This window comes from Stylophora pistillata, chromosome 12 (assembly GCF_964205215.1).
Source record: "Stylophora pistillata chromosome 12, jaStyPist1.2, whole genome shotgun sequence".
In the NCBI taxonomy this organism is placed as follows: Eukaryota; Metazoa; Cnidaria; class Anthozoa; order Scleractinia; family Pocilloporidae; genus Stylophora; species Stylophora pistillata.
This window is the reverse complement of record NC_142530.1, coordinates 10,428,069-10,453,770: the sequence shown is the minus strand read 5'-3', so window position 1 is coordinate 10,453,770 and position 25,702 is coordinate 10,428,069. Positions and strand designations below refer to the sequence as shown.

The 25,702-nt window shown below is 38.8% G+C and overlaps 1 protein-coding gene, 2 long non-coding RNA genes and 1 pseudogene across 4 annotated transcripts; 2 read left to right on the top strand and 2 right to left on the bottom strand.

Moving 5' to 3' along the window:
• Positions 1-6,121: 6,121 nt before the first annotated feature.
• On the top strand, positions 6,122-10,506 carry LOC148718762 (uncharacterized). The gene is made up of 4 exons (XR_015994222.1): positions 6,122-6,365; positions 6,457-6,543; positions 8,300-8,620; positions 9,188-10,506. It is a non-coding gene; the product is annotated as an uncharacterized LOC148718762 (long non-coding RNA).
• Positions 7,808-11,355, bottom strand: LOC148718761 (uncharacterized; annotated as a pseudogene). The gene is made up of 2 exons (XR_015993619.1): positions 11,220-11,355; positions 7,808-10,742 (listed from the first exon to the last, which is right to left on the bottom strand). The product of XR_015993619.1 is annotated as an uncharacterized LOC148718761 (transcript).
• A 4,472-nt stretch (positions 11,356-15,827) lies between these two features.
• LOC148718760 (uncharacterized) lies at positions 15,828-18,915 on the bottom strand. The gene is made up of 2 exons (XR_015994223.1): positions 18,766-18,915; positions 15,828-18,281 (listed from the first exon to the last, which is right to left on the bottom strand). It is a non-coding gene; the product is annotated as an uncharacterized LOC148718760 (long non-coding RNA).
• Positions 18,916-19,073: 158 nt separating this feature from the next.
• On the top strand, positions 19,074-22,846 carry LOC111333226 (sodium-dependent phosphate transport protein 2B). The gene is made up of 4 exons (XM_022938768.2): positions 19,074-19,206; positions 19,325-19,445; positions 19,543-19,815; positions 20,701-22,846. The coding sequence occupies exons 1-4, from the start codon at positions 19,132-19,134 to the stop codon at positions 22,023-22,025; spliced, it is 1,794 nt and encodes a 597-aa protein (XP_022794503.2). The 5' UTR covers positions 19,074-19,131; the 3' UTR covers positions 22,026-22,846.
• The last annotated feature ends 2,856 nt before the right edge of the window (positions 22,847-25,702 follow it).

Genomic DNA, 25,702 nt, shown 5'->3' with positions numbered 1-25,702 from the left:
AAAAACAAGGAAGTCAATTTTGAGCGTAGAAACGCTTCACGACAATAATGTCATGCAAAAGTATTCTCGGGTAGAAAAAACTGAAGAAGCCGGCTGTAACAGAGGTTTTGTCTTTTAGTGATGGATCTCCGTTACCTAAGGTGGCTGAAAACAGTTTACTTAACCTCTAACCGGCTTTATTGCAGGGCTGAAACCCAGCTTTTCCTCGTTGCTTTCGAACCATTTTCGCTCATTTGTTGACCATAGGATTCTAGTTTGAGACAGTGGGCGCAGTATGGCAATCCTTACCAAAACTGTGCTAATGTTACAGGGAAAAGGCGTGAAGCGTTTTTTGGGAACTATGTCAGAAAATCCTCTGCACGTTTTATCTCATCTTCAGAGTTTTAAACAACAACAAACATATGAAACATATGAGTGAACTGCGGTTATGAGACGTATATGAGCACGATCCTTCGCAGTAAAGCACTATTTGAGCAATAGTGAAAATCAGACCTGAAAAAAATTTCAGGCCTGTACGGGATTCGAACCACTGACCTCTGCGATACTAGTGCAGCGCTCTACCAATTGAGCTAACAAGCCAACTGGGAGCAGGCCATCAAATTAATTCGACATAAACCCGTAGATGATAAATCAAACAACAACAAACATATGAAACATATGAGTGAACTGCGGTTATGAGACGTATATGAGCACGATCCTTCGCAGTAAAGCACTATTTGAGCAATAGTGAAAATCAGACCTGAAAAAAATTTCAGGCCTGTACGGGATTCGAACCACTGACCTCTGCGATACTAGTGCAGCGCTCTACCAATTGAGCTAACAAGCCAACTGGGAGCAGGCCATCAAATTAATTAAAAAAAATTTTTTTCAGGTCTGATTTTCACTATTGCTCAAATAGTGCTTTACTGCGAAGGATCGTGCTCATATACGTCTCATAACCGCAGTTCACTCATATGTTTCATATGTTTGTTGTTGTTTGATTTATCATCTACGGGTTTATGTCGAATTAATTTGATGGCCTGCTCCCAGTTGGCTTGTTAGCTCAATTGGTAGAGCGCTGCACTAGTATCGCAGAGGTCAGTGGTTCGAATCCCGTACAGGCCTGAAATTTTTTTCAGGTCTGATTTTCACTATTGCTCAAATAGTGCTTTACTGCGAAGGATCGTGCTCATATACGCTTCAGAGTTTTGTTTATTGGGGTAACTTCGCTATCAATTTAATTCAGCCGTTTAAAAATAATTTGGCTGCTAAGTTTATCTTTTGCTGACATGATAATGTTGTCGTGAATTGCTCTAAAAATGCTAGTAATAAGATAAATCACAATAGAAATATTTAAAATTTTGTACAATGGATAAGCTTGACTAAATCCGGTGTACAAAGGTTTAAATATGTCTATTCTGATTCTTCCCGGATAGATGAAGTTCATAGATTGTAAATACATCACCTTTTTCTCTAGAAACTAGTTCCTCGTAACGACAAGGAAGCATATGCTACAGCTAATCACAATAAATTAAGAGTATCTTTTATCATAATATTCCTTGGGCGTGGAATTTCCTTTCCGTGAAATACAGTATATATGCTACAATGTAACTTAATTTTTTTTTTTTTAAAAAAAGTGATGTAAATTGGGTGGAAAGGCTGATAAACATCACGCTTTTTTTTTTCATTAGTTTTCTGTTTAGCTCAGGATATACATTTGACAGCTTTAATTTGTAATTTTCCTTTCTTCTATAGTTACAATGCCGCCTTAGATAAGTTTACATCTATCACTGTAAATAGGATCGTCCAATGTAAAGTGCATCATTCAAATCAATGTAGACGACAGGTTACGAGAACAAAAGGTTGCAGCTTTCAACTTCGCTTCCAAACTAAATGGTCGTTGTTATTTTGCTTACTAAGCTCAATTGGAAAGTACTCCAATTGATTGTTCAATTGATATAGAATGTACGGTCTGAACTGGCAATGCGAAAAAACCTAGTAAAAACCTAAGGTAAGCACTAGTTTATACGTTTACCTTTTTTACACAATAATCGCTGATTCTCTTTGCACTTTAGTAAAAGGAACTTCCTTGTGGTTCGCTCATATGTCACCTTTTTAGTTTTGAAGGTAACTGCTGCGACTTTATTTTTCAATATTTTTTTACACTCTATTACGAGGTATATTTATTTAATATAAATTCCTGGTTTCGAAAAAAAAAATTTGCATCATGAATGAAAAATATTATCAGCAAAAATTGTAGTTTATATGTACGTTTAATATTCTTGGAACCCTGATTCATAATTTGTACAATGCACAAAAATTTGTCCTCGCCAAAACCGAACAAAAGCAGTTGTACAATAGCTTATCCGTATGGCCTCGTCGCCGAATTGATGGGGCTTGCTATTTGGGATAAAAAAGATTCGAAGTTCAAGTCCGGACGGGTTCGTTTTGGAAAAACACTTATGATTTGTACTTTTTTGGGTAAGTTTAAAAAATAAATGTTTTATCGTAACACTCTGCGTCCTTTTCCATTTCCATATTTTTCCCTTTTTTGTCACTTCCGTCTAGAATGTTAAGAGAGTGTCTATGTAAAAGCGGTCCGGTCGATTTTGCTTGAGACACAGATTTCCCTCATTTCTTGTGTGTTGTAAGACATTCATGTGCCTATAATCAAAGTTTTACGGAAATGAAATTTCACTCGAGCGAAGGCCTGTCGTGACACTTTTCAAGACTTTAATTTGAGACAACTTTGGAGGACAATTTAAAAATAAACTACGGAACTCAGCAAAAAACAAATACCACAGCCATGTATATTAATTCTATCTTATCCATCGAGGCGAATTTCGTAAACATCACATTTCAATCAAGGAAAGAGGAAGACTTGAATGACACCTGATCGGTTCGCTTAAGTCACACACGCGCAAAACCAATAAAATTTAAGTTAAATTTTTGAAAAAGTGAGGCGTTCTTGACTGATCCAGCTAACATAGCTAGGAAGAACACGCCATAGAAAAGGTAACTACAGAAAAAACTTTGCGGCACGACCTTTGGGAAAACTTTATAACTCCACGAACTTACCTGATATTTGGCAATCTCCGAGTTTGGCCGCCATTTTGAAGGACTTGTCCACATGTCTTGTCAAAGGACTCGTCAACCGCCTCCCGGTTAGCTCAATTGATAGAGCGCTGGACTGATGTGCGGGAGGTCGAGGGTTCGAGCCCCGGCCGGAACAACACTCAAGGCCTTAAAATAATTGAGAAGAATATGCTGCCTTTCTATAACATCAAGAAATGGTTTAGATATTCTAGTCTTCTCGGATAGGGACGAATGAATGGAGGTCCCGTCTCCTGCTTGGTTAGGGGTAGGAGACGTTAATTTCCCACGCACGAGATTACTGTGTGATGGATGTCCTCCCGTGGGGTGGGATGGGTGGGTGTTGTCTTGCGATTATATGAGCCTCTGGCTCGGGCAATATGGGCAACCATGCCCCACGCAAAGACATTAAACTTGATTACAGGACTTAATGAAGCGTAACAGATATGAAACCAAGCAGGTAGATCTAAAACCGTCTGAAATACATACGGAAGCAATTCAAATGAACTTTTCTTTCAATTCAAGCGGTAAAATTTGCAATTGTTTGTTAAACTTCCCATTCCTACATTCCCAAGCGACCATTTCTTCCAACAATTCAAACACTACAACTAGTGTTCGAATTCCCCTCGTCGATTCCACCATAAGAAATAACCTGTGTCACCCAAGCTTCGACTCGAATGTGAAGTACGAATCACATAACACAACTGCTTCATCTTCGAGGCAATATCAGCCTGGTTTTTTTATTTTCTGATCGATCACGAAGCGATTGCCAAGTTTACCTAATAAACGAACCGCTGACCAGCCGCTAAGTGAAAACAGTACGGTTCAGTGGTGAGGGGGAGGGTGTGGGGTGGGTGCGGGCAGATTATCAGAAGATTATTGGGAACATTCGAATATATTCATTAAAGCATCATAATATGCATTACGATTCTCAGTCTTTGTGCAAAAGCATGCTTTGTGTTGCAGATCTAGAAAACTTTTGTTTTGCTCCGGGTATTCTTTTTCTCTTTAAATACATATCGTTCCAAAAAGGATCGGCATCACTTCATATATTTATAAACAAATCTTTACCATGTACTGTAAATAAATGTGTTCAGATAATCGAGATAACCATTGAACCTCTTGTATCGCATCAGTGGTAAAGTTTCTTGTCTTTGCTCAACTCCGAGAGCGTGAAGCGGCAAAGACGCGACACACGAGTCACCAATCTCGCGGCCTCTCCATGCTCACAGGATATGCGTGACCTCACTATATTTAAGAAAAATAAGAAACTGCTCGCAGTCTGTATTCTGTTTAACTATTTCATAGGAGTGACGCGAGTCTCTTCAATTGAGTGAGAAAGTCACAAACCCATTCTTTGCCTAGCGAGCGTAACCACAGACCACTCATGAATTGCTCCCTTGGCGCGGAAATCAGTGAAATCGTATCGAGTATACAAAGTTAGAGCGAGTTCCTTTAGACCTCCCGAACTCGTATCGCGTTGGCAACAATTATAAGAACAGGAAGAAGTCTTAAAATCTGCTAGATAAATTTGTTTCATACTTTCTGAGAAGTTAAAGAAATTCGGGAGCTTTCCTACAAAGAAACTAAAATGGTAGGTTACCGACTTAGTTAATCAGATAATTTACAATAACTGAAAATTTGAGTGTCTTTTTGTGGACCTTACGTCTTGCCCAACTATATAGTTGCAAAGATGTTTATAGTTTTCCCACACGATTAAGCTCTTTTCTTTTAACCTGTCATCGTTTCACAAACACCACGGCAACGGAAAACCTTTCCGAGCCTCCTTAAACACCGTTCTTGTCCAACCACACCTGTATTGTTTTTAACAGAGAACACTTGCGTCCCATGTATTTGCCCAGTGGTTGTTTTGATGACATTCAGGCCACACCTCATAAACTTCGTGATCCCTCGTGGATCCCAGGTCAGAGGTTAGCGGAGAAAGTTTGCTCCAAATCTCAACACGAAACATACTTATAAAGAATTGTAGAGGGTAACTGAAATGAAAAAGAAAAGGCGTCCTGCATAGTAGTCTTTCAAATTTTTTTTTAGCCAACGGGGAGTCGTGTATAGGCATGGGGCGAAAGCAACCAAAAATTAGGAGCAGGCCGAGGGGAGGAACTTATTTAGCCGGCCTTTTCCATGTTTTTGTATATACAAGCGTGGTACACCAAACATTCGGTTTACTTATAAAACTCTTTGTCATTGTCGTATGAAAAAAAAATGGAAAATGGCAAGACCGATACAACGTAGATAAGTTTTAAGACGGAGCACTATATTTCGGCTGGCCAAACCAGCCTTCTTCAGGTGCCTGAAGAAGGCTGAAGTTCTTCTGGTGCCTGAAGAAGTTGTATCGGTCTTGCCTCTATATTTATATTCGTTACTTTGGGCCGATTAGATCATGGCTGATCCAACGTACCAGAGTAGGATTATCGCTCACGGTTGCTTGCTGAACATTTAAAAAAAAATAGGATTTTGTGATAAAAGGTCAGATCGATTAAAGGTATGAGCTGAGACTAACATGATTCACTTAACAATTTTATGTCGAGCTCATAAGTGGGAAACACTAAAAATTGTACATTGCTAGTTTTATTAACGCCACACGTAAATGACATTGGTTACTGTTGCGGAAAATCATATTTTAGAGTCAGCTTTGTATATAAAGCAATGATTTTGCATGCATTCTTGGGAACAGCAGAAATGACTTAGAAAAAACATTCTAAGTACAGTGTTCATTCCGTGCAATGGGGCATAAATAAAAGGTTCTGGTAAAATAGACACCTTATTTTATACCACAGAAGACAAGCAAAAAGTAATATGGGTACCCTTGTTAAAAATACATCGATATCTCTATTAATTAATACCAGTCCTGATTTAAAGGAAAAAGTTATGTGAACAAAATAAAAGTAGTCTGTACCACTAAGCATGCCTTCACGGTTTAGACGGGGAGTCCCAAGGTTTTTTAAGCATGTATTCTAATATCTTATGACTATAAGCCTCCACCCACCCCACCCCACACCGTTCTGTTTTCACTCAGCGGCTGGCCAGCGGTCCATGTATGAGGTAAACATGGCGATCCCTTACTGAACGCCGTTCTTGTCGATCAGAAAATCAAAGTACCAGCATGAACTTGCCTCGAAGAAGAAGCAGTTGTGTTATTTGACTCGTACTTCACATTTGAGTCCAAGCTTGGGTGACACTGGTTATTTCTTATGGTGGACCGACGAGGGGAATTTGAACACTAGTTGTGTTTGAATTGTTGGAAGAAATGGTCGCATGGGAATGTAGGAATGGTAAGTATTACAAATAATTTCACATTTTGCTGCTTGAATAGAAAGTAAAGTTTATTTGAATTGCTTTCGCATGTATTTCGGACGGTTTTAGATCTACCTGCTCGATTTGTGTCTGCATCGCTTCATGTTGATAACTCCCTCAAAATGGCGGCCGAACTTGGAGATTGCCGAAAATTAGGTAAGTTCGTGGAGTTATAAAGTTTTCGTAAAGGTCGGGCCGCAAAGTTTTTTTTCTGTAGTTACCTTTTCTATGGCATCGACTTCCTAACTATGTTAGTTGGATCAGTTAAGAACGCCTCACTTTTTCAAAAATTCACCTTGAATTTTAGGCCTCACGGAACAGCGTACGCACGTGAGTTAAGGAAAATTTCAGACATGCGCAGATGACGTCCCTTGTTGTGTTTACTTCTCCCCTCTACGCTTTTAAAACTTTACCGTTGAGTATCTTATCAAAACACAAAGTCTCTGGTAGTTTAATACTTAAACCGCGAGGACTGCAACGGAGTTAAGGATTCTACCGTTTTATTTTTTTTCTTTTCATCGACTTAGTGGTAGAAATGCTATTTTTTCGTACTGTTTTGTCATTCATTGCGCGTGGTGTTTATTAATTGGAATTTCGAAACGGACAAGTTCAAGAATTGGCATCGTAGTTTCAAGGCAAATTGAGGTTTGGAGTCCACTGTTGTTCGTATTAAAGTTATTTTCATCTTTTTAACGCGCGCTCGAGATGTAATGGAGGAAGGAAATATATCGACTGAGTAAAGCAAGCGCACGATGCTCGTGGCAAGATTATAAATTAGGTTATCTTGACCCTATCTTGGGGGTGTTGGTGGTAATAGGTCGATTAGCTTACATTCAATTTTGCCCACCCGAGATCGAGAGTGAACTCCGGTTTATTCGTCAACAGGAACCAAGAGCAGTTAATTATCAATCACTTCTCGGGTACTCGATGGTACTATTGATGATGTTTGACTGATATCGATTGTTAAATCAATGCTTATTTCTTTTGGGCGCTTTGAATGTGGAGGATCGACCAATACACTGATTCTTTTTCGACCACACTGCATATTCATATTTGTGTTGGTCCAGATTTAGAGGCTATGACAAGTTGCCTGTATGTGAAAAAAAATTCCATCGTTGTAGATATTTAATAGGGGAAGAAAAACGTTTAAAGGGGAGAGAGGATTCATTACGGGTCAGATTTGTACTACTTATCTTTTACACAGAATAAGGAAAGACAGGATAATGAACTTTGCATATTTTTAACAGTTCCAGTGTTTAAATCTAATTTATTACTGTTATGCATTGTACACTAACTGTATGTAACATAACATTGGCTCTATCACTTAGCTTTGCCCTTCCTGTATGAAATGATTCACTTAATGTACAAGAACACCTATACACAAGTCATATACTGGTCTTAAACTGCTGTAGTAAAGTGATAGCATTTCAATGTTTGTTTAATATTCTACTAAGCTACAGTTATGCATAACAATTTAAAATCAGATATATTACAGCTTCATTTACCTACTGTTCATTTTGAATGTAATGTTCAATTCATTTAATTCAAGATCCAATACAACATGATTAAATACATGCATGTCTCAGCTTTGGCTCCATACACTTTACTTATACCCTGCAAAACAAGTTACAATATTGCAAAGCTAACATGCTACATCCACTAAAACTGATATTGAGCTCTATTCACTTAACTAAAGTGGCATATACAACATGCTTTTATCAGGTTAGTTCTAACATGTTGCATTGAAACATTTATCAATTTTTAGATGTGTCTCTGTGTGTAAAAATGCATTCATGGTGAGATACATTTACTTCATGCAGTGTGGGTCAGTGAAATCAGTTCTTATGTACAAATCTAAAATGTTTAAAAATTACTGAGCCACCCCTATGACTACTTTATTCTTCATGTGTAGGCAATGGTGTAATATGTACAGTCATGTGGGACCTGGAAAGACAAGTAGTTGGAGGTTGGAAGACATTTGGAAGGTTTTGTAAACACAACTGGCATTCTCTTGGTAGATCATAAATTGGTAGCTCCTCCCCATAGTTCCACACCTTTAGCGCTGCTAGCTGCATGAGTCTTGGAACTTGTCCATCAGGTGTACTGGTAACTCCCTCAATTACTGTTGGGCTGAATGACCTTTGTCCCTCCAGTGCAGATGTTCCCTTGGCAGAAGCTTTCCAGTGAAGTTTAAGTTTGTGACCATCAGCTTTTAGTGACTGAGTCATATCCGGTAAGTCATTGTTTACTTTCTTTTCTATCCAAGCTTAAGGGTAAACATCCTTTGCTGTAAGTGGCCCATGTGTGCTGTTTTCTCTAATCTTGTTTAAGTTCTTTCTTGCCTCTTGCAAAAGGTCTGTGGTGAGCATTTGGGCATATTCTTTCATTCTTTCTTCATGAACTTCATGTGCGGCTTCTGTGGTCCTGGTGTTGGTTTTTGCACTGTGCAGAATGTTCACAACAAATGTGATTGAAGCCTGTTTTGATAACTCTGACATGTTATCATTAAGATACAGTTGTGAAAGGTTGAACTGTCTTTCTGCAAGAACATTGTTAACTGGAAGACTAAAAATGTGCTTGGCGTAGAACTCAAACAGGTTTGGAGTGGCTTCTTTACTTATGAGTGAGCTCTGTTGTGATAAGGCCATTTCTTTGATCTCACATAGCAATTGGGGTTCCTTTAATTTCCAAAGAGTGGCCCATTTAATTAATCCAACTCTGTCTTTAGAGACCAATGTGAGAATGCTCTGTCCATGAACATGAAAGGGAATGTTCACTTACTTTTCTTTTTGATTTTCAGATCTGACTGGAACTCCAAGAAGCTTTAAAACCGAAAGCCAGAAATGACTTTGGTATCTCTGATCAGCTCCCATTCCAAACAACTTAGGAAAAGTTAACCACTCTGCTCCATGATCTTTGATTACTTTAAGTGCTTCTTGTAACATTGGCCTCTGCACTTGTTTGTGAAAATGGCCAATAGCTGCTGGGTCTTTCAATGACATCTTTACCTGTTGTGATGTTACAGGAAAATGTTCTGATGGAGACTTCAACATTTCACTTAAAGTTTCATGGTGCTTCAAAACAGTTGCTGGCTATAATCGTGCAAGGTAGCCACTGGAAAAACCAAGTTCTGCATCACTAGCTTGGGATGTGTTCAGAGATGGAATGATGAACTTGTCAAGGAATTCAAACAAAAACTTGATTTCAACTTGAATCATAGGACTTGAGCTCATCTTAATGACATCTTGCCAAATAGTGTGGTGGCTATCTGATTTTGGCAATCTTTGAAGGAGACACTCAGCAAGCTGTAGACAAGCTTTTCCATACTTAAGATACCACTGGAGAGTCTCATGATAATATGTCCACCTTGTGTCAATGAATGTCTGAGGAAGGGGTGGCTCTTTACTAAGAATACCTAGAGAAACATACATAACTTTGTATTGGCTTGGACGCTCATGATGGAGCCAAGATATTTTATATAGCAATTGTAAAACATGGGGGTTACTCATGTCACCCTTTGCTCCAAACCCAGCCTGGCACATTCTTCTCAACATGATGTTTAGTACATGTGGGTAGCATCCTACAAAGAACATTTCTTTTCCAAAAATTTTGGTGTTGTTTGCTAAGAGACCATTTACTTTTCCCTTTTGGGTAGAGGCATTGTCCCCAACCAACCCTGAAACATTGGTGATGTCATATTCATTTTTCACAACATGATAATCCACATCAGACTGGTGTTTTCCAGACCTGCTTGCTGTAAGGCTGTTTGCTAGGACACAAGCTCGGGGCTTGCTCTCTCTAGGGCACCAGGTGTGAACACCCACTATGTGCCTCTCTTCTCCTCCTTTGTGGGAGTCATCGCTTCAGAGATGAAAATCATACTTGGAATTTGAGAAGCACTTGCGTAAAATTAGTTTGTCTGCTTCACCTAAGAGAACATTCCAGTCAGAAAGTGTACTTGGGGAGACAACAAAGTTTGTGGGGGGGGGGGGGGGGGCTACAATCAAACAAAATATTGAAAATCAGATGTAATGCTACAGGTGTCTTTTGATAAGATAACAAAGATGCATGTTGCATGTATCTGACACAAGCCATAAACATCAAAGTTCTTTGGTTGTATCCACTGTTACCATGTGCTAATGTCTCCACAAGAGAATATCCCTTTTTGACAAACTCATTGTTCCCCAGCAATTTTTTTTTCAGTTTTGAGGAAGCAGATCTTGTCCCTCTTGACTTGTTGCTGACTTGTTTTTCTTTTTTTTCAGTAGACGTAAGTTTGTTTTGACACTTTTTGAGTTGAATTTGGAGCCTCAACACGTCCTTTTTCAATTGGATGTTCCTTCCTTTTACAAATACTGAAATTATGAAAAGGCGACAATTGAAGTTAGTCAAATGTAACTCACGGATTTCACATGATAGAGTATGGAAACAAAGAATACAAAGTAAAAATATCCGACTAGAAATCCTATCAATAAGGTATGTTTAGAAACTCTCGATAGTGTATGACACTTAAAGATACGCGTCGTTATGATTTGCTGACCGAAAAATTAACTTGCCTGTACATTTTATTACTGACCATGCGGCCATATCGACTACTCTATCTTAACATTCAAGAGGTTTTTTTTCGGCTTCTGTTTGGTGGGAGTGTTATCGGTTTATGATTAAAACCATTTAAAAGTGGTGTCAACTACGATCGCGCAAGTTGCAACCGGCGAAAATTCAGAATGGGAATGAAACTCAGTCACCGTAATTGGTGGCTCAGACAATCTGCAGTAGTATTCGTAGACATTTGTAAGTGTTTGCATTTCCATTCCCTCCTTAAAAACACTTACCTAGACTGCGTCTTAGGGTTTTGACTGTTCCTTTTCGATTGGCGTGTTCAAACCTCTGTCCATCTACCTTGCAAATAAATCTACAAAACAACGTTGGTCTACTCGCTTCCTGGTTTTGTGAGAACTTTCTGGCGATCAATCATAGTAAATCTCAATCCATAGTTTTCAACAGAGCAACTTTACCAACGCCCTTTGTTATTGACAGTAATGAACTGGATTACGTTACACATATGAAGCTTCTTGGAGTAGTCATCGACAATTCACTATCTTTCAACATACACATTAAAGAAGTTTGCCGGAAAGTGAATACAAAAGTTTCAATTCTCCGTCGCATTCGTAAATTTATACCTTCAGATGTGATGATTATATTGTACAAAGCTTTCATTCTCCCTCACTTCGAATATGCATCACCACTGTTTATAGGTCTAAGTAAGGGTCTGTCTGCGAAACTGGAGTCAACCAATGCATTCGCTCTGAGGACTCTTCTCAATTATTCTAAGTCGACTGCTTACGAAGAGTTATTGAAAACTGCAAATATTAAAAGTTTAGAACATCGACGCATAGAACAAGCACTTATACTTGTATATAAAAGTATTCATAACCAGACACCGAACTACATTCAGGAATTGTTTTCTCTGCGAAGTAATGGTTACAGCCTACGTGGCCATCTTAAGGTTGTTCTTCCAAGACCAACCTCATCTTATATGCAACATTCTTTTACGTACCAGGCTAGCAAACAATGGAACAATCTGACAGACAAAATAAGGATGTCGGAATCCCTTTCTATATTTAGGAAAAATTTGCAAGACATACAGTTGTCCTCATCGTATGACTGCAGCTGTTTGTTTTGTAAACAAATAGTCTAGTCACAAATAGCAATTATTCATACTAGATAATTAATTTTTATTTCTTACCTATTACTTATTACTAATATATGTAAATTATGTCAAATTTTTATGGCACATTTGCATTTAAACGAGCTATTCGCTCATATGCGATATGTGGCTAAATAAAGTTACTTACTTACCTCAAACCCTTACACTCTTTCTCGAGTCGATCGAGTTTTTCTTCCCTTAAAAAGCTGCACACTTGCACTGCAATGCTGCTTTTTTCTATTTCTTCGGAATAATTCACATATTTTCTCGGCTTGTTTTTGACTGGTGGCTGATTTTTGCAAGAAAATACGTGGCATCAGGTCTCATCGTCGGTGAGTCGGCCGACGATTAATTAACAAAAATCTGTACCTTTGATGTAAACAACTCACGGCACGAGCCCGCGTTCCTTTTCTCACGCAGTGCTACAAAGTAATGTAATCTGCGCATGTCTGAGATTTTAATGGAGTTACGGTTACCACGGTTGGGGTACCTTTCCGTGAGGCCTAAATTTGATCGGTTTTCGCGTGTGTGACTTAAGCGAACCGATAAGGTGTCATTCAAGTCTTCCTGTTTCCTTGATTGAAATGTGATGTTCACGAAAGTCGCCTCGATGGATAAGATAGAATTAATATAGATGGCTGTGGTATTTGTTTTTTGCTGAGTTCCGTAGTTTTTTTTAAATTGTCCTCCAAAGTTGTCTCAAATTAAAGTCTTGAAAAGTGTCACGACAGGCCTTCGCTCGAGTGAAATTTCATTTCCGTAAAACTTTGAAAAATAGAGATCCGATCAAACGGATTGTGGTTTTAGTATAGGCACATGAATGTCTTACAACCCACAAGAAATGAGGGAAATCTGTGTCTCAAGCAAAATGGACCGGACCGCTTTTACAGAGACACACTCTTAAAACCTTGATTGGCTTATTTAGTTTTCTCTTAGGTAAAAACGAATGAAAAAGCCACCATTACTATCGACAGCTTCCCTTTGAAGATAGCAGAAATATGAATCGACCTACACTTTTGCCTGCAGTTGTTTTAAACGCCTAATATGTACGTCTGCTTTAATTTTCATAAACAATCAGCTAACAAATATATATGTACTGATTGACTAAGTGGGAGGGCCGGATAGCAAAATATTTGGCTAGATGTCACGACACACCGAATGTGTGCAGCGAGTTCTTTGCTTCATGAACGAGAGACAAACATTTCCGGAGAGTTGGGAACTTAAATTGAAACAAAATTGTGCTATCACAATAAAAACGTCATTTCACTAAATTCCATTTCTGTGCAACTTGCGTAATATTTGCCCAATCTATTCACTGCGAGGGGCACACGAGTAATTTGACCCGGCACGCGAGTGCGAGATTTCACAGGCGCGTGCTTCTTGCATCCTCGTCAAGCGCCATCGCTTCATGAGAGATGAGATGAGAGATGGGTGACAAATCCAGCGATTTTGTTCTTAAGCTTCTTGCTTGGAATGATTGCAATGTCATCGCACACACGCTTGTTGGTGTGGAAATCAAGAGTCAGACGTGGATAATATTTTTCGATAATGACCCTTGCCATCGGGAAAATTGTCGCCAGGACTATTTCATCCATTTAATTATGGTGGATTGTATGGGTATCTTGTGGTGCAGTATACTCAGGTGTAAGATATGGCAGTGTCCCTTTGGTTCCCATGGTCTACCGTGTGTCCCAGTAGTCCTTTTGTAGTTCATAGTTTCGTGGAGGCGCCAGGGTCATGAACGTGGTATCCGCTCAAGAATGTTGTTGTCATTTCACGCACCCACGAAGCCCTTTGATACTTGCATGACAAAGGGATCATCAGGTGAGGTCTAAAGTCTGGGTTGTCTTACGTTGTGTCTAAAGTCTAAATTCCTCGTATACAAAGCCTGCAAAACATATTTACGGTTTCGATGTGATTTCACGGTGGAATAGAACTGTTGCTGAATTTTTCTGATCAGGAAGTCGACCCAAGAGATTTAACCAGTTGACTATAAATTCGCCTTGTACCTTTCACTACAGTAAGAGTTCCTATCGATATTAACTCATCTTCATTACGTATTTTTTTTTCCCGATAAACTAATAGTTCGTACTAAGAAAACTCTCTGACATTGAAGTTTAGCAATTTCTCTCAATGTTTTCTTGTTGTACCATATTCTACTTAACTTTCGCAGTTTGATTACTCCATTTTTAATAGGAGTTTCAGAAGTAAACATTGCGATGTTTCCCTGCCCGCTCCCCACTTTCTTTCAAACAATGAGGATATTTTTCCAACGAAGTCTTGCCAGTTCGTGGTACTTTTTGACCCAGTCTGTGCTTTAATTAGATAGTACCACCTCTCGACTTGTTAGAAATGTTTCTAAGTTCTCTTAGAGACGAATGCTAATATTTGGTGAAGGTCAGCATTTAACAAGAAAGAGACTTAATAATAACAGAGACAAACAGATTAGAACTTGATTTAACGCCTGTGAAAGAGCTTCCCCAGGGAGTAACTACAAGCCCGATTTCCGACAGGGGAAATTATGCTATGATTACCCAAGAAAAAAATTCTGTTAATATAAACGTGAACTGTATTCATACTGACGGGTGCATTTTCATAGTCAGCCTACGACGACCACAGAGAATTGATTGATGAGGTCGCGAAAAAATTATGGATACCTTCACATAAAAACAACAACAATAACAGGAACAGCGCCGAACAGTTCCTACAAGAAAAACTCATAAAAATTCGTCTTCGTTATCGGGTTACCTCCAAATCAAGGAGTTGAAGTTACGAAGTAACCTAGTTGCAAAGAGTGTATCTCGTATAGGGTTGACTATTAGTTTCATGATCTGGCGCATCGTTGTGCACCGATCGCGGGAGATGGTTGGGAAAGGATTAAGTATGAGGTTGTTAGCATTTGTAACTAAATTCGTGAAGGTATTTCCAGTTAGTGTAAGAAGAAATAAATATTAGGTGCCTCTGCGCGAACAAGCTCTTTCCGTCACACGCACGTTACTGAAGTTGTGGCTTGTGTACACGGCAACAGAATTGGAGTAAAACTCGTTCCTTCTTTACAAATGTACTTTGATTGCGTTTGTTTTGTGTGTCTATTCTTAAATTTCTCCTTTAGGGGCATTAATACAATTTTTTTTTATCTTTTGAGAAAAAGTGTTGCAAAGAATTGCGTTGAACGCAAGTTTTGCGCGGTCTTCACTGAGGCGTAAAGCTGGACTGTGAATAAATCACGGAACCCATCATAACAAAGCGACGCCGGCTTCATTACACCATAGTTAATAGAGGGGACTATGATTACACAGTGAAGTCATATTAACTATGGTGAAATGAAACAAAACAAATAGAAGAATTCATCTATCCTTTAAAGTTCCTTGTGTTATTCTTTTTTTACTCTTCTGCCTGAACTAGAAGAAATTTAACACTCAAACTCAAATCTACATCAGCTCTTTTAAACCTTTCACTTCCACGATCTTTCTGCCTTACAATTCTTATACTGTTAATTCTGAGAATCTGGTACTGGATCAACTTATAATCCTCTAATTGATATTTCTCTTTATTCTCATCAATTGTCTGCTTGATATTGTATTGAAATTGTAAGAGAAATTCTGCTTTGATCTCTCATGGGAGCAAAAGAGTCAAACATTGTTCACAGATGACGATACTCAGAAAAAGGACCCCTTCTAATACTTAATTAAGAGAGGACTGTGCATTGTATCTGTACAGAGACCAAGATTACTTAAGGCTAATATGTCTAGTTTTTATTTATCATTCGTCAACAAATGACAAAACGACAGGTTATGATTGGAGAAGGACTCTTTATCAAAGATTTGATTCAGTTGGTGATTTCGTATTCACCCCTCGTTAAGTCTTGTTTCTTTTGTATACAAAGAAAGCCCGAGCTTGTCATGGATTTCGCAATTATTTGCCACTTGTTGCCTTAACAACTCTGAACACACAGTGGCGCGCTCTGAAATTTGGCGCTAATTTCCTTTTCAACTGAAGGAACTTAAAAAAATGTAAAAACCCCATAGAAACCAATGTATTTTGAACTATCCAGGTGAAATTTTCCCGTGCTTATTGTTCTTCCATTAGTCTAGAGGGTCCTTACTAAACCGCCCATTATTTCATGAGAATTTTCAATGTCATGGAAAGCACTTTGCTACAGGTGACACAATACGGCTTTGTCATTGCAAAAGATATCTTTCCTAAAACAGAATATATCATTTCTTCTCACTTATTTCTGATTTGGCGCCAATTTCCTTCTCAACTGTCTAAAGAACACAAGAGAAATATCAAAAATCCTCCAAATAATCTTTCCTTCGCATGGTTGCTACCGTGCTAAGTAGAGTCACAATAACTTCCTTACCATGCGCACGACTGAAAACGTGCTTCTTAACTCTGACTGTTTAAATTGTCTCTGTTGCTCGTGTTAACAGTGCCAGTTAAAAAAGTAAAAGAAGAAGGAGGAATAGAAGGAAATGACGGAGCGTTTCTATGTCTATTTTACTCTGAGAACTATGACTTGGACAAAAACGTCTTCACGTTTTTAGACAAAACCGGAAAAGCAAACACTTGGTGACGTACACTGGCCCTATGAACTACGGTGTCACGAAGTCGATTAAAGAGCTATATGGACCAAAACGGGCTCCTAAACGTGAAATATACCTAAAAAAGTCGCATGAAAAATATTTTGATAACAAAATTTTTTTTTAACGTGTTCAAAGTAATTCCCCCCCACAGAGACTTTAACATGATTCACACGAGTTACCAAGGTGCTGCAATTAAGTAATTACGTGGCTTTTCCATTCGCAATCCGTCATGAGAACCTGCCGGATATCGCCTGTATTAGGCACATTAATTAGGTAAGAACTCAAGCATTTGCGAGCGTTTTCGGAAAATAAAATCATGTCTTACTTCTTTTCCGCGAGTCTACTATAACCTTTGTTTTGAGGCTAACCCCTCAGACGTTTCATTCAATAAAGTTACCGTGGTCGACAGGAAATAAGCCGAGGGTCAAATCAGAAACGAATTAAGACATGCAGTTCTGTGTCATTTATCACCGCCATAGTGTTTTATTACTCTTGAGTTATCACGAGTTTTTGCAATGGCAAACCGATCTAAAAATACCGCGATCAGAGCGTTGAAATCACTAACAATGGTTTCCACCAGAGTTCTGGGTTCGCACTAAAGACTAATGATATTTTTTCCGGTTTCCGTGACTCAAGCGTGGAAATATTGTTGCGTTTGTTGGAATATTTAGCTATCCCCTAAGTTATAGTTAGAAGTTATTTATAACAAGTTTCAGTCAATATGCACCTTTCAGATTCGTCACATTTTTCTCGTAAATATTGACGCAATTATGTAAGGGTGCATACTTACCATTTTTCATGGCACCTCCGCCGCCAGTGCTCGCGTTAGCAAAAAATTAAGCGATACAGGATTCCATAAAAATAAAAAAGCATCGAATGTTTGTGGTTTGAAAATGTTTCTTTTGCAGTCTTTATCTTGAGGTTACACTTATAGCTGCGGTGGTTAACCGTGCATGATTCACCCATTTTCCTTCACTTTATTGATTATCACTATTTTTTTTACTATTACGACGCTAAACCATTCTACCCCTTCGATAGTTCTTGGAGGAGCTGAAATGACCAAGCGCGAAACTCCCACGCTTGGCTATAATAACGATTCACTGGGATTTCTAACGCTCTGGAAACAAACTTTGCTTAGCAGCAATACATAATTTAGAATCGCTAGACACACTTACCATCTTAGGGCTCCAAATTGCGTAATTTGAATAAATAAGTGCTAAAATCGCTTGCACAAAACCAGGAGGCTCATGCAAGGTATTGTTTGCGACACTCTCTTGTCATTTTGGTCTGTTGTTCAAGTACTGACAGAGTGATAAAACACATTCACTAAACTTTAACCTGGACAGATTGTCCTGATGAGCAAACAGTCCTTGAAAGTCGTCCCTAAATCACGGTCGCCGTCGTGGTTGCGTAAGGTTCCTAATGTCTCGGATGAGTTTCTACAGCTACCGGTTCCCGATGTACGACTGATTCGGTCTTTTTGTTAGGTTAGCGAAAAAATTCGATGTTTATTTCCTCGAAATTTTCAAATGTTAGATTTACTTGCAGTCACTGTTTTTTCAACATTTTTCTCCTCCTCAATTGGTTCTACCTAGAAGAAACTGTGAGAGAAATTCAGCTTATCTGAGCCATTTTCGCATAAACAAAGGAGTCAAATGATCATCGAGAGAGAAGCAGGCTATGGAAAAAGAGAATCGTATATCAAAAAATGTGCGATTTTGCTGTCTCTCAAATCAATACCCTTAGGACAGTCGTTCGCGCGTGGAATTATTCAAGCTGATCGACTTGAACCTGTATCGTGATCCGCGCGCGCTTTGTGAAAAACGTGACCATGCGAGTGAGAGAACAAATATTAAAACAATACAAATAGGGAAGAAAAAATACACACTGCTATACTTCTGATTTACTTCGTTTTATTAGAAAACAATACGAACGCAGAATACTCTTTTACCCCATTATCCAACGGAAAAAACCGTCTCAAGGGAAATAACACCATAGGTGCCACATCTTTAGAAAAGAGGACACTCTCAGACTAGAACAAGTGAAGAACATTTTTAACTTGAATATGACTTATTTCGTACACACCTGTAGCCTGATCTTAAATTTCACGTCTATTTTGAGGATCCTCGTAAACGGTACCAAAACGTTTTCTTAGGGGAAGTGGCAACTCTGAAGAAAAGGTTCCTGCCAACAAAGAAAACGTACACGAACTTGTTTGTTCAAAGAAAACCCACGTTACCACGTGTACGAAACTGTTCATGATCATCATCTCGCAGGACCCGCGAACGTCAAAGTTCAAGACTTTCACGTGTCCCTGTCATGCGGACGCCTCAGCCCATCCTCAGCAACCAATCAAAATGGGTATAGTCCCATCAGGTGGAAAGTCATTGTGACGTAATTCAGGACTAAGTAAAGCTGTTGGACCGGCGTTTTTCATTCAGTTCTCCTAAGATGGCGGACGTGTCGCGTAGCTCGTCCAAGTTGACCGGTGTTGAAATGGAAAATCGTGGTCAGGCAGACCCACCGGTAGGTATTGAATATTATGTAGAGACTTTTCCACGCGATTTTGTTCACTACCGTTCGTCGTATTGACACTCAGAGATCTCGAAGAGCTTTAAATTTTATTGATCTTTTTATTTTTTAGAATTACAACAAAGCTTACGAGCCGGTAGATGAAGAGGCGGGAAATGAACTTCATGAGGAGGCTGAAGAATTTGATCCTTGGGCTTTGCCTGAACTCCAGGATCTTGGCCCCAAGTGGTCTGGTAAGTACCAAAGTTTTTGTGATCTCGTCATGAAATTTATGTTTTTTTTAACCGATTTTCCCGTTCAACACTCATTCTGATTTTGGCGGGCCCACAGAACTTGATGGATTCGGGAAGGTGCAACGAGTCGCTTTGGGATTTGCCAAGATCGCCCTTCTTCTTGGTCTCCTCTATCTGTTTATCTGCTCGCTGGATTTTCTCAGTAGCGCCTTCCGATTGCTTGGAGGAAAAGCGGCAGGCGAAGCATTTGCGTCTAACAAAATTTTGAGCAACCCCGTTGCCGGATTGATGATCGGCATCTTGGCAACGGTTCTTGTCCAAAGTTCGTCTACAACCACATCCATCGTCGTTTCAATGGTTGCTGCACAGAGTAAGTTGGACGTGACATTTTTTATTTTAAAGATTTCTAAAAGAAGTATTTGAAACAACACGCTTCAGTACAGGCTTGCTTTAAATGTTTGTTTCATTTTTCGTTTTTATTAGCAATCAATCCTGTTTGGCTTGAAAACTTACGAACTTTTCCTTAAAGATTGCGTTTGATTTAAAATTTTTCCTCCACAATTTTGGATATTGATTTTTTCCGGAAAGTATTGATCGAAGGTGTAAGGGAAACTGATGAACGTAATGGTATTTACTCCTATTGCCGGTGTTCAGAAATATTTGTCACCAGTATTACTGCACAGTTTTGTTTCCAACATAATTAATATCTACCCCTTTTCAGTGTTTTTAACTTCAGTTGGCAGCTCTGAGACTCTAATCATTTCGTTGCCAGAAAATTCGATCTTCATTGTTCAAGTATATTGAAAGAATTCCTCGTCGAGTGGCGAATTTCAGTGATGATATTTGGGTAGTAAGAGCTCCTTTAGTCGCTTTGCCTCATTACCTTCTGTTCTGATTACATCCAAGTACTGTGTTCGATAACTTTGCGGAGGTTAATGTATGCAAGGGCAACATCAGACGGGTTTTTTTTTTTTTTTTCGCTTAAAACCTTCAAACTAACTTCATGTTAATCAAAGGAGTTATGTGATCATTACTTCCTTCGTGATGTTTCTTGCCCATCTTCTGGTCAGAATTTGTATCGTGACTTGTTAGTGAAATATTGGTTATCTGCATTGAATAAGGTCTTTGACTGAGTGCAATTGTGTTTTTCAAAGTAGATTTTTTTTGTATAAACAGCCTTGCCCAAATTTGTGATTTAAATTGCATTTTTAGTTGAAGTAAAGTAATCAATGAATATGTGTACTTTTTTTTATAGTTTTAGATGTTGAGCCTGCCATCCCAATTGTAATGGGTGCCAACATAGGAACATCAGTTACCAACACCATAGTTTCTCTTGCGCAAGCTGCTGAGCGTAATGAGTTTCGACGTGCCTTTGCTGGAGCAACAGTACATGATATATTTAACTGGTTGTGTGTGCTTATATTCCTACCCCTGGAGGTTATCACGCACTACCTACTTTATATTACTGGTGAGATCATAGCTGTACTTCCCTTGACCCAGCAGAAAGGGACCAACAAAAAATTGCTGAAGAAATTGACAGAACCATTTACCAAGCTTGTTATTCAGTTGGACAAAAAAATAATTGAGAAGATTGCCCTGGGAGATCAATCAGCAGAGTCAAAATCCCTCATCAAAAGCTGTGTAAAGACAGTAACTGTGACTAAGAACATTACTAATAGTACTGGTTTTCATTATTTGAAAAATGTGTCAGAAATGGAACCTCCCACATGCAAGTTTCTCTTTAGAGGTACATCCCTGAGTGACACTGAGGTTGGCATCATAATCCTAGTACTCTCCATCGTCCTGCTCTGTGTCTGCCTTGTCTGCATCGTGAAGGTTCTTCACTCCATGCTTCGTGGTCAGTTGGCTAAAATCATCAAAAGGACGGTCAATGCAGACTTCCCCGGACCATTCAAACATCTCACTGGCTACTTTACAATTCTTGTCGGTGCTGGTCTTACCATGTTGGTGCAATCCAGTTCCATCTTCACATCTGCCCTTACACCTCTCATAGGTGTTGGAGTTGTCACCATTGAACGAGCCTTCCCTCTGACCTTGGGTGCAAACATTGGAACAACTGCAACAGGTATTTTGGCTGCCTTGGCAAGTTCGTCAAATCTGGACAAAGCCCTTCAGATTGCCTTCTGCCATCTATTCTTCAATATTTCTGGCATCTTGGTGTGGTATCCTATCCCTTACCTGCGAAAAGTTCCCATTGGTTTTGCCAAGTCCTTAGGAAACAAAACTGCTGACTACAGATGGTTTGCCATTGCATACTTGGTGTTCGGGTTCTTCCTTCTCCCAGCAGCTGTCTTTGGCTTGTCACTGGCTGGTTGGCAGATTCTCCTTGGTGTAGCTGCTCCCCTCTTACTTCTCTTCCTGTTCATTGTTATTGTGAACATTTTTCAAAGGAAAGCTCCAGGCCATCTACCAGAAGTTCTCCAAGACTGGGAATGGTTGCCAAAGTGGACACGATCCCTAGAACCTCATGATCGTGTATTCTCCAAAGTGAATGAGCTGAGCAAACTCTGCCGCTCAGACAGGACTAATCGAGCCTCCAACACTGAATCCCGTGTGTAGAAGAGACTGGTTTTTTGCATTTATTTAGTTTGGACCCCGTGGTTAGATTCATAGTTTTCAGAGTTATTCATTCATACCTGAGAGCAGTCAAAACATGCTGATTTTTGTTTTAGATTATTTTATTTTTTATTTCCCTTAGTTTCTTTATTTATTTATTTTGTGGGAAAAAATGCTGTTGAAAACTGAGATCAAGCCTTTTGTTTTGTTTTGTTTTGTTGAAGGCATTCTCCAGTTTTTGGAAAGCGAGAAAGGTACTTTGCACTGATATGTTGCAGTAGTAGCACAATCATCTAGTTTTTCTTTGGAAGCTGTTTGGCAATATACCTAATGCATCTCTGAGATGGCTAGAAACAAACAAGTTGGAAATTGTTCTGCTACTTAACATGGTGCAAACTCCCTTCCAAGGGCAATTTACATTAATCATGGTTCATGTATTCTTGATCTTTAAAACACTGCTTTGCGGGTAGTAATTGTTTTTATAATTCTAGTTGCTTCCTGTTTTTTCGGGTTATGTAAACCCTATTTACATCCATACTATACAAAAAAAGGATGAGTGTTAGAATTGTAGCCTTAAAAACACTTGTCTCTATAAACAAGTGTAAAGTAAACATGGCTGGTCTGACCTGATGCAAATGGGGTTTACTTGTAGATACAGTAACATGCTATATAAAATTTGTATATTGCATATGATTAATAAAACATGAGCTTGCTTTTATGCTAAGGTAAGTTTGGTATTTATAGTGTCGTAACTATTTGTTAATTTAATTTACATTGTATTAATGTTTGTTGTGAGAATAAACATTTCAATGGGTTGAGTTAAATGAGTTCATATTTTTTATTTGCTCATTTGAGAGTTAACAAGCCCTTTGCCCTGTAATATTATTTAGAAGGAATGCATACAGGTCATCTTGAAATTTTGTTACCATGATATCTCTTCTTTTTCAGGAATCTTTGTACATTTAAATAAGAGCTGATAGTAGGACGGGTCATAGACTTGTGCATTATACTGTCTGATTGCCATTTGTTTCATTTTCCAGGTTCCTCAACATAACAGATAGTAAGCTGGCTGAAAATTAAATGAATAAGAATAGTTCCAACAATGCTGCAACTGGCATACCTAGAATTTTTTTGAAAATATAACCTCAGCCACTGAGGTGATTTAGTTAGGAATAAGGAAGTCTGCCTACAAGCAAAACTTTTACTTTTGCAAATTGGAACATGAATTCATTGCAAAAAAATGAGAACACTTGAGGTAGGCTAGTTGTCTTTTTCAATTTTCTTTCATTTTTGTCTTCATTGTTCCTCTTCAATAAACAGTTGTTACTTGATGCTTTATTTGTCCAAATATCTTTGTCTGCAAGAATGGTTTGAACCAGATTAGAACAGCTAATTGCTCTGCAGACAACAGGTGAACATACAAAGCCCATAAATTGCACAAGACTCTAAATTTATCACAAATTCTTTCTCAACAATCAAATTTTAATGATATGCCAACCATCAGCATTCATGCCGGCGTTAAATTCCTCTGTGAAATGACCATGGCTACGTCATTTGATTCTTCTAAGTTGAATTCAAGGATTGTCTAAAAATTACCAATCAGAAATTTTGTAAAAGCTTATTTCTGATTTTTTATTATAAATTAAACAAAAGGCCTGCAGGGCAACACTCTTAGTGAAATAACTGCAGCTCTGGATAATGTTTTGTTCTCTATTGAAACTGAACTATACGGAACTTGAAAAATGATTGGTAGCCATTAACTATAAAAAATCGGCTGAGATAAAGAATGGGGACAATTGGAGTGAGACATGACCAACTGAGTGCTAATGGTTGTTTTATGATTGGCATGTTCACATTTCATTGTAATGTGAACTATAATTTTCTGTTTCGTTTGGTTGATTTTCTTTGTTTTGTGTATCTGACCCCACATGGGCTTTGTCTAATTAACCTGTTGCTAGTGCCCAGTATGCTGTTTTGAACTGGTCTAACATTACGATGGAAAATTATGCGGTTACTGTTGGCATGCCATGTTTGTTGCCAGGAGGAGGGGGTTTATGAGGCCATGAAGAGTTGGGGTTATCTTGATGTAGTAAGAGGAGTTCAAAGAAAGTGCAAATTGCAGTAGAATTTGGAGGGCCCTTCTCAGTCTTATCCTAGCAATAAACATGGAAAAAAGAATCTTCACCCCTAATGCTCCTCCGAATATTTCATTTCTTGTTAAACTTGTGAGATCTGAGAGCCTTCCCTACCAAATCTTAATTGGCTGTTCTTGAGAAGTAGATACTTTATCCTAAATATTTTCCTTAGTTAAAGAATTTGATGGAGTGTAAGACTTAAGGTGGCTCAATAGGGTTATGCAAGATCACGAAGCGCGCGCCAGTGACATCAATCGAAAGTTAATTTTTCTCGTTTTTGCAATTTTTCAAATCAAAGCTACTGAAACATAAAAAACAAGGGCCTAAATTTGCTGTACAACAGTCACCTCTGAAGTCAAGGCTTCTAGTCCCAAATTAAAACTACTCAAATATCGCCATTTTTTGAGGTCTGTTTGACTTTGATTTCAATTTTCTTCAATTTCCTTCGGTAAAATTTTCTATTCTCTGACCGGGTAGAGTCTGACAAGACGAAACTTTTAAAATCGAGAAAAATAGGTGTTGTCAAGGTAGTTTTTTCGCTTTTAACATTTTTGTTGTTTTCTGGCTGAGCGAAAAACTTGTCTTACAAATTTTTCTGATAAATTCACAGCAAGGAAAGCTAAAAGGGTTTAACATTTCTGCCAAATTTTAAGGAATTTCACCGAAGGAAATACGAGAAATCTGAGGGGGAACTTTCTATTTTTTCACCTCAATGACAATCACGTGATCAGAATAGGAACTCGCCAAGATCGCTATTTGACCATGCGCGAACTTTCGAACCTCGCGGTTTTGTCGAGAACGAATGTGCAAACACGGGCGGTCATTATCTTTGACGTTTTTGTACAAACTGCTTTTGACCTGAAAGTCAGTTGAGAACATACCTTAATTTACTATGCGCAGAATCCTTGGAAATCTCTTCCAAGTGTTTCAAAATTGCGGAGACTATTCTCGTCGTGTTTGTGACCCTTGGAAGCGACGAGCGACTGGACGGCGGTCTCGTCAAAATACACACAAGACCTTTCCGTCCAAATCGTTGGTACAAATTATTTAAATCCTCATATCTTAAGCCACTGCCAGCAATTTTTTCGGCAATGCTTTGCTTTATTGGGCTATCCGCATGACCTGGGTTGTACAGCTTTCCTCAAAAAGACAAGAGTCTCTGATGACGGTTGTCAAGATATTTCAGGTCTTCGGCGGCGTCCTTGACAGAGATTACAGAACTTCTGTTCACCAGCATTTCATCAGACAAAGCCAACCTAGGCGAAAGCAAGATTCTTCGAAGAGCGATCACGTCCTCCAGGGCGTCGTGGGCATCAAAGGTGGTTTGAAATAAATGTTCGTAAACAGAACTCTACCCAGGCTTTGGAAATTTACCTTCTGCGTTTTGGATGGAAGAGTGCTTGCTTTTGATGAGTGATTTCATCAGTGTCAGAGTGTCTGCAAACCGGATGGAACTGATGGAACTGAGCTCCGCGATAAAATTTTCGCCACCGTTTCGAAGAAGTATTGGAATATCAAATGTGGCAGCGTTGTGTCCAGCCAAGA

Bases quoted from the DNA above. Each gene is read 5' to 3' on its own strand.
- LOC111333226 (XM_022938768.2), top strand. From the start codon at position 19,132: ATGGCGGACGTGTCGCGTAGCTCGTCCAAGTTGACCGGTGTTGAAATG. The intron at 19,207-19,324 runs GTAGGTATTGAA...TTTATTTTTTAG, and splicing joins GTGGTCAGGCAGACCCACCG to AATTACAACAAAGCTTACGA. The intron at 19,816-20,700 runs GTAAGTTGGACG...TTTTTTTTATAG, and splicing joins TTCAATGGTTGCTGCACAGA to TTTTAGATGTTGAGCCTGCC.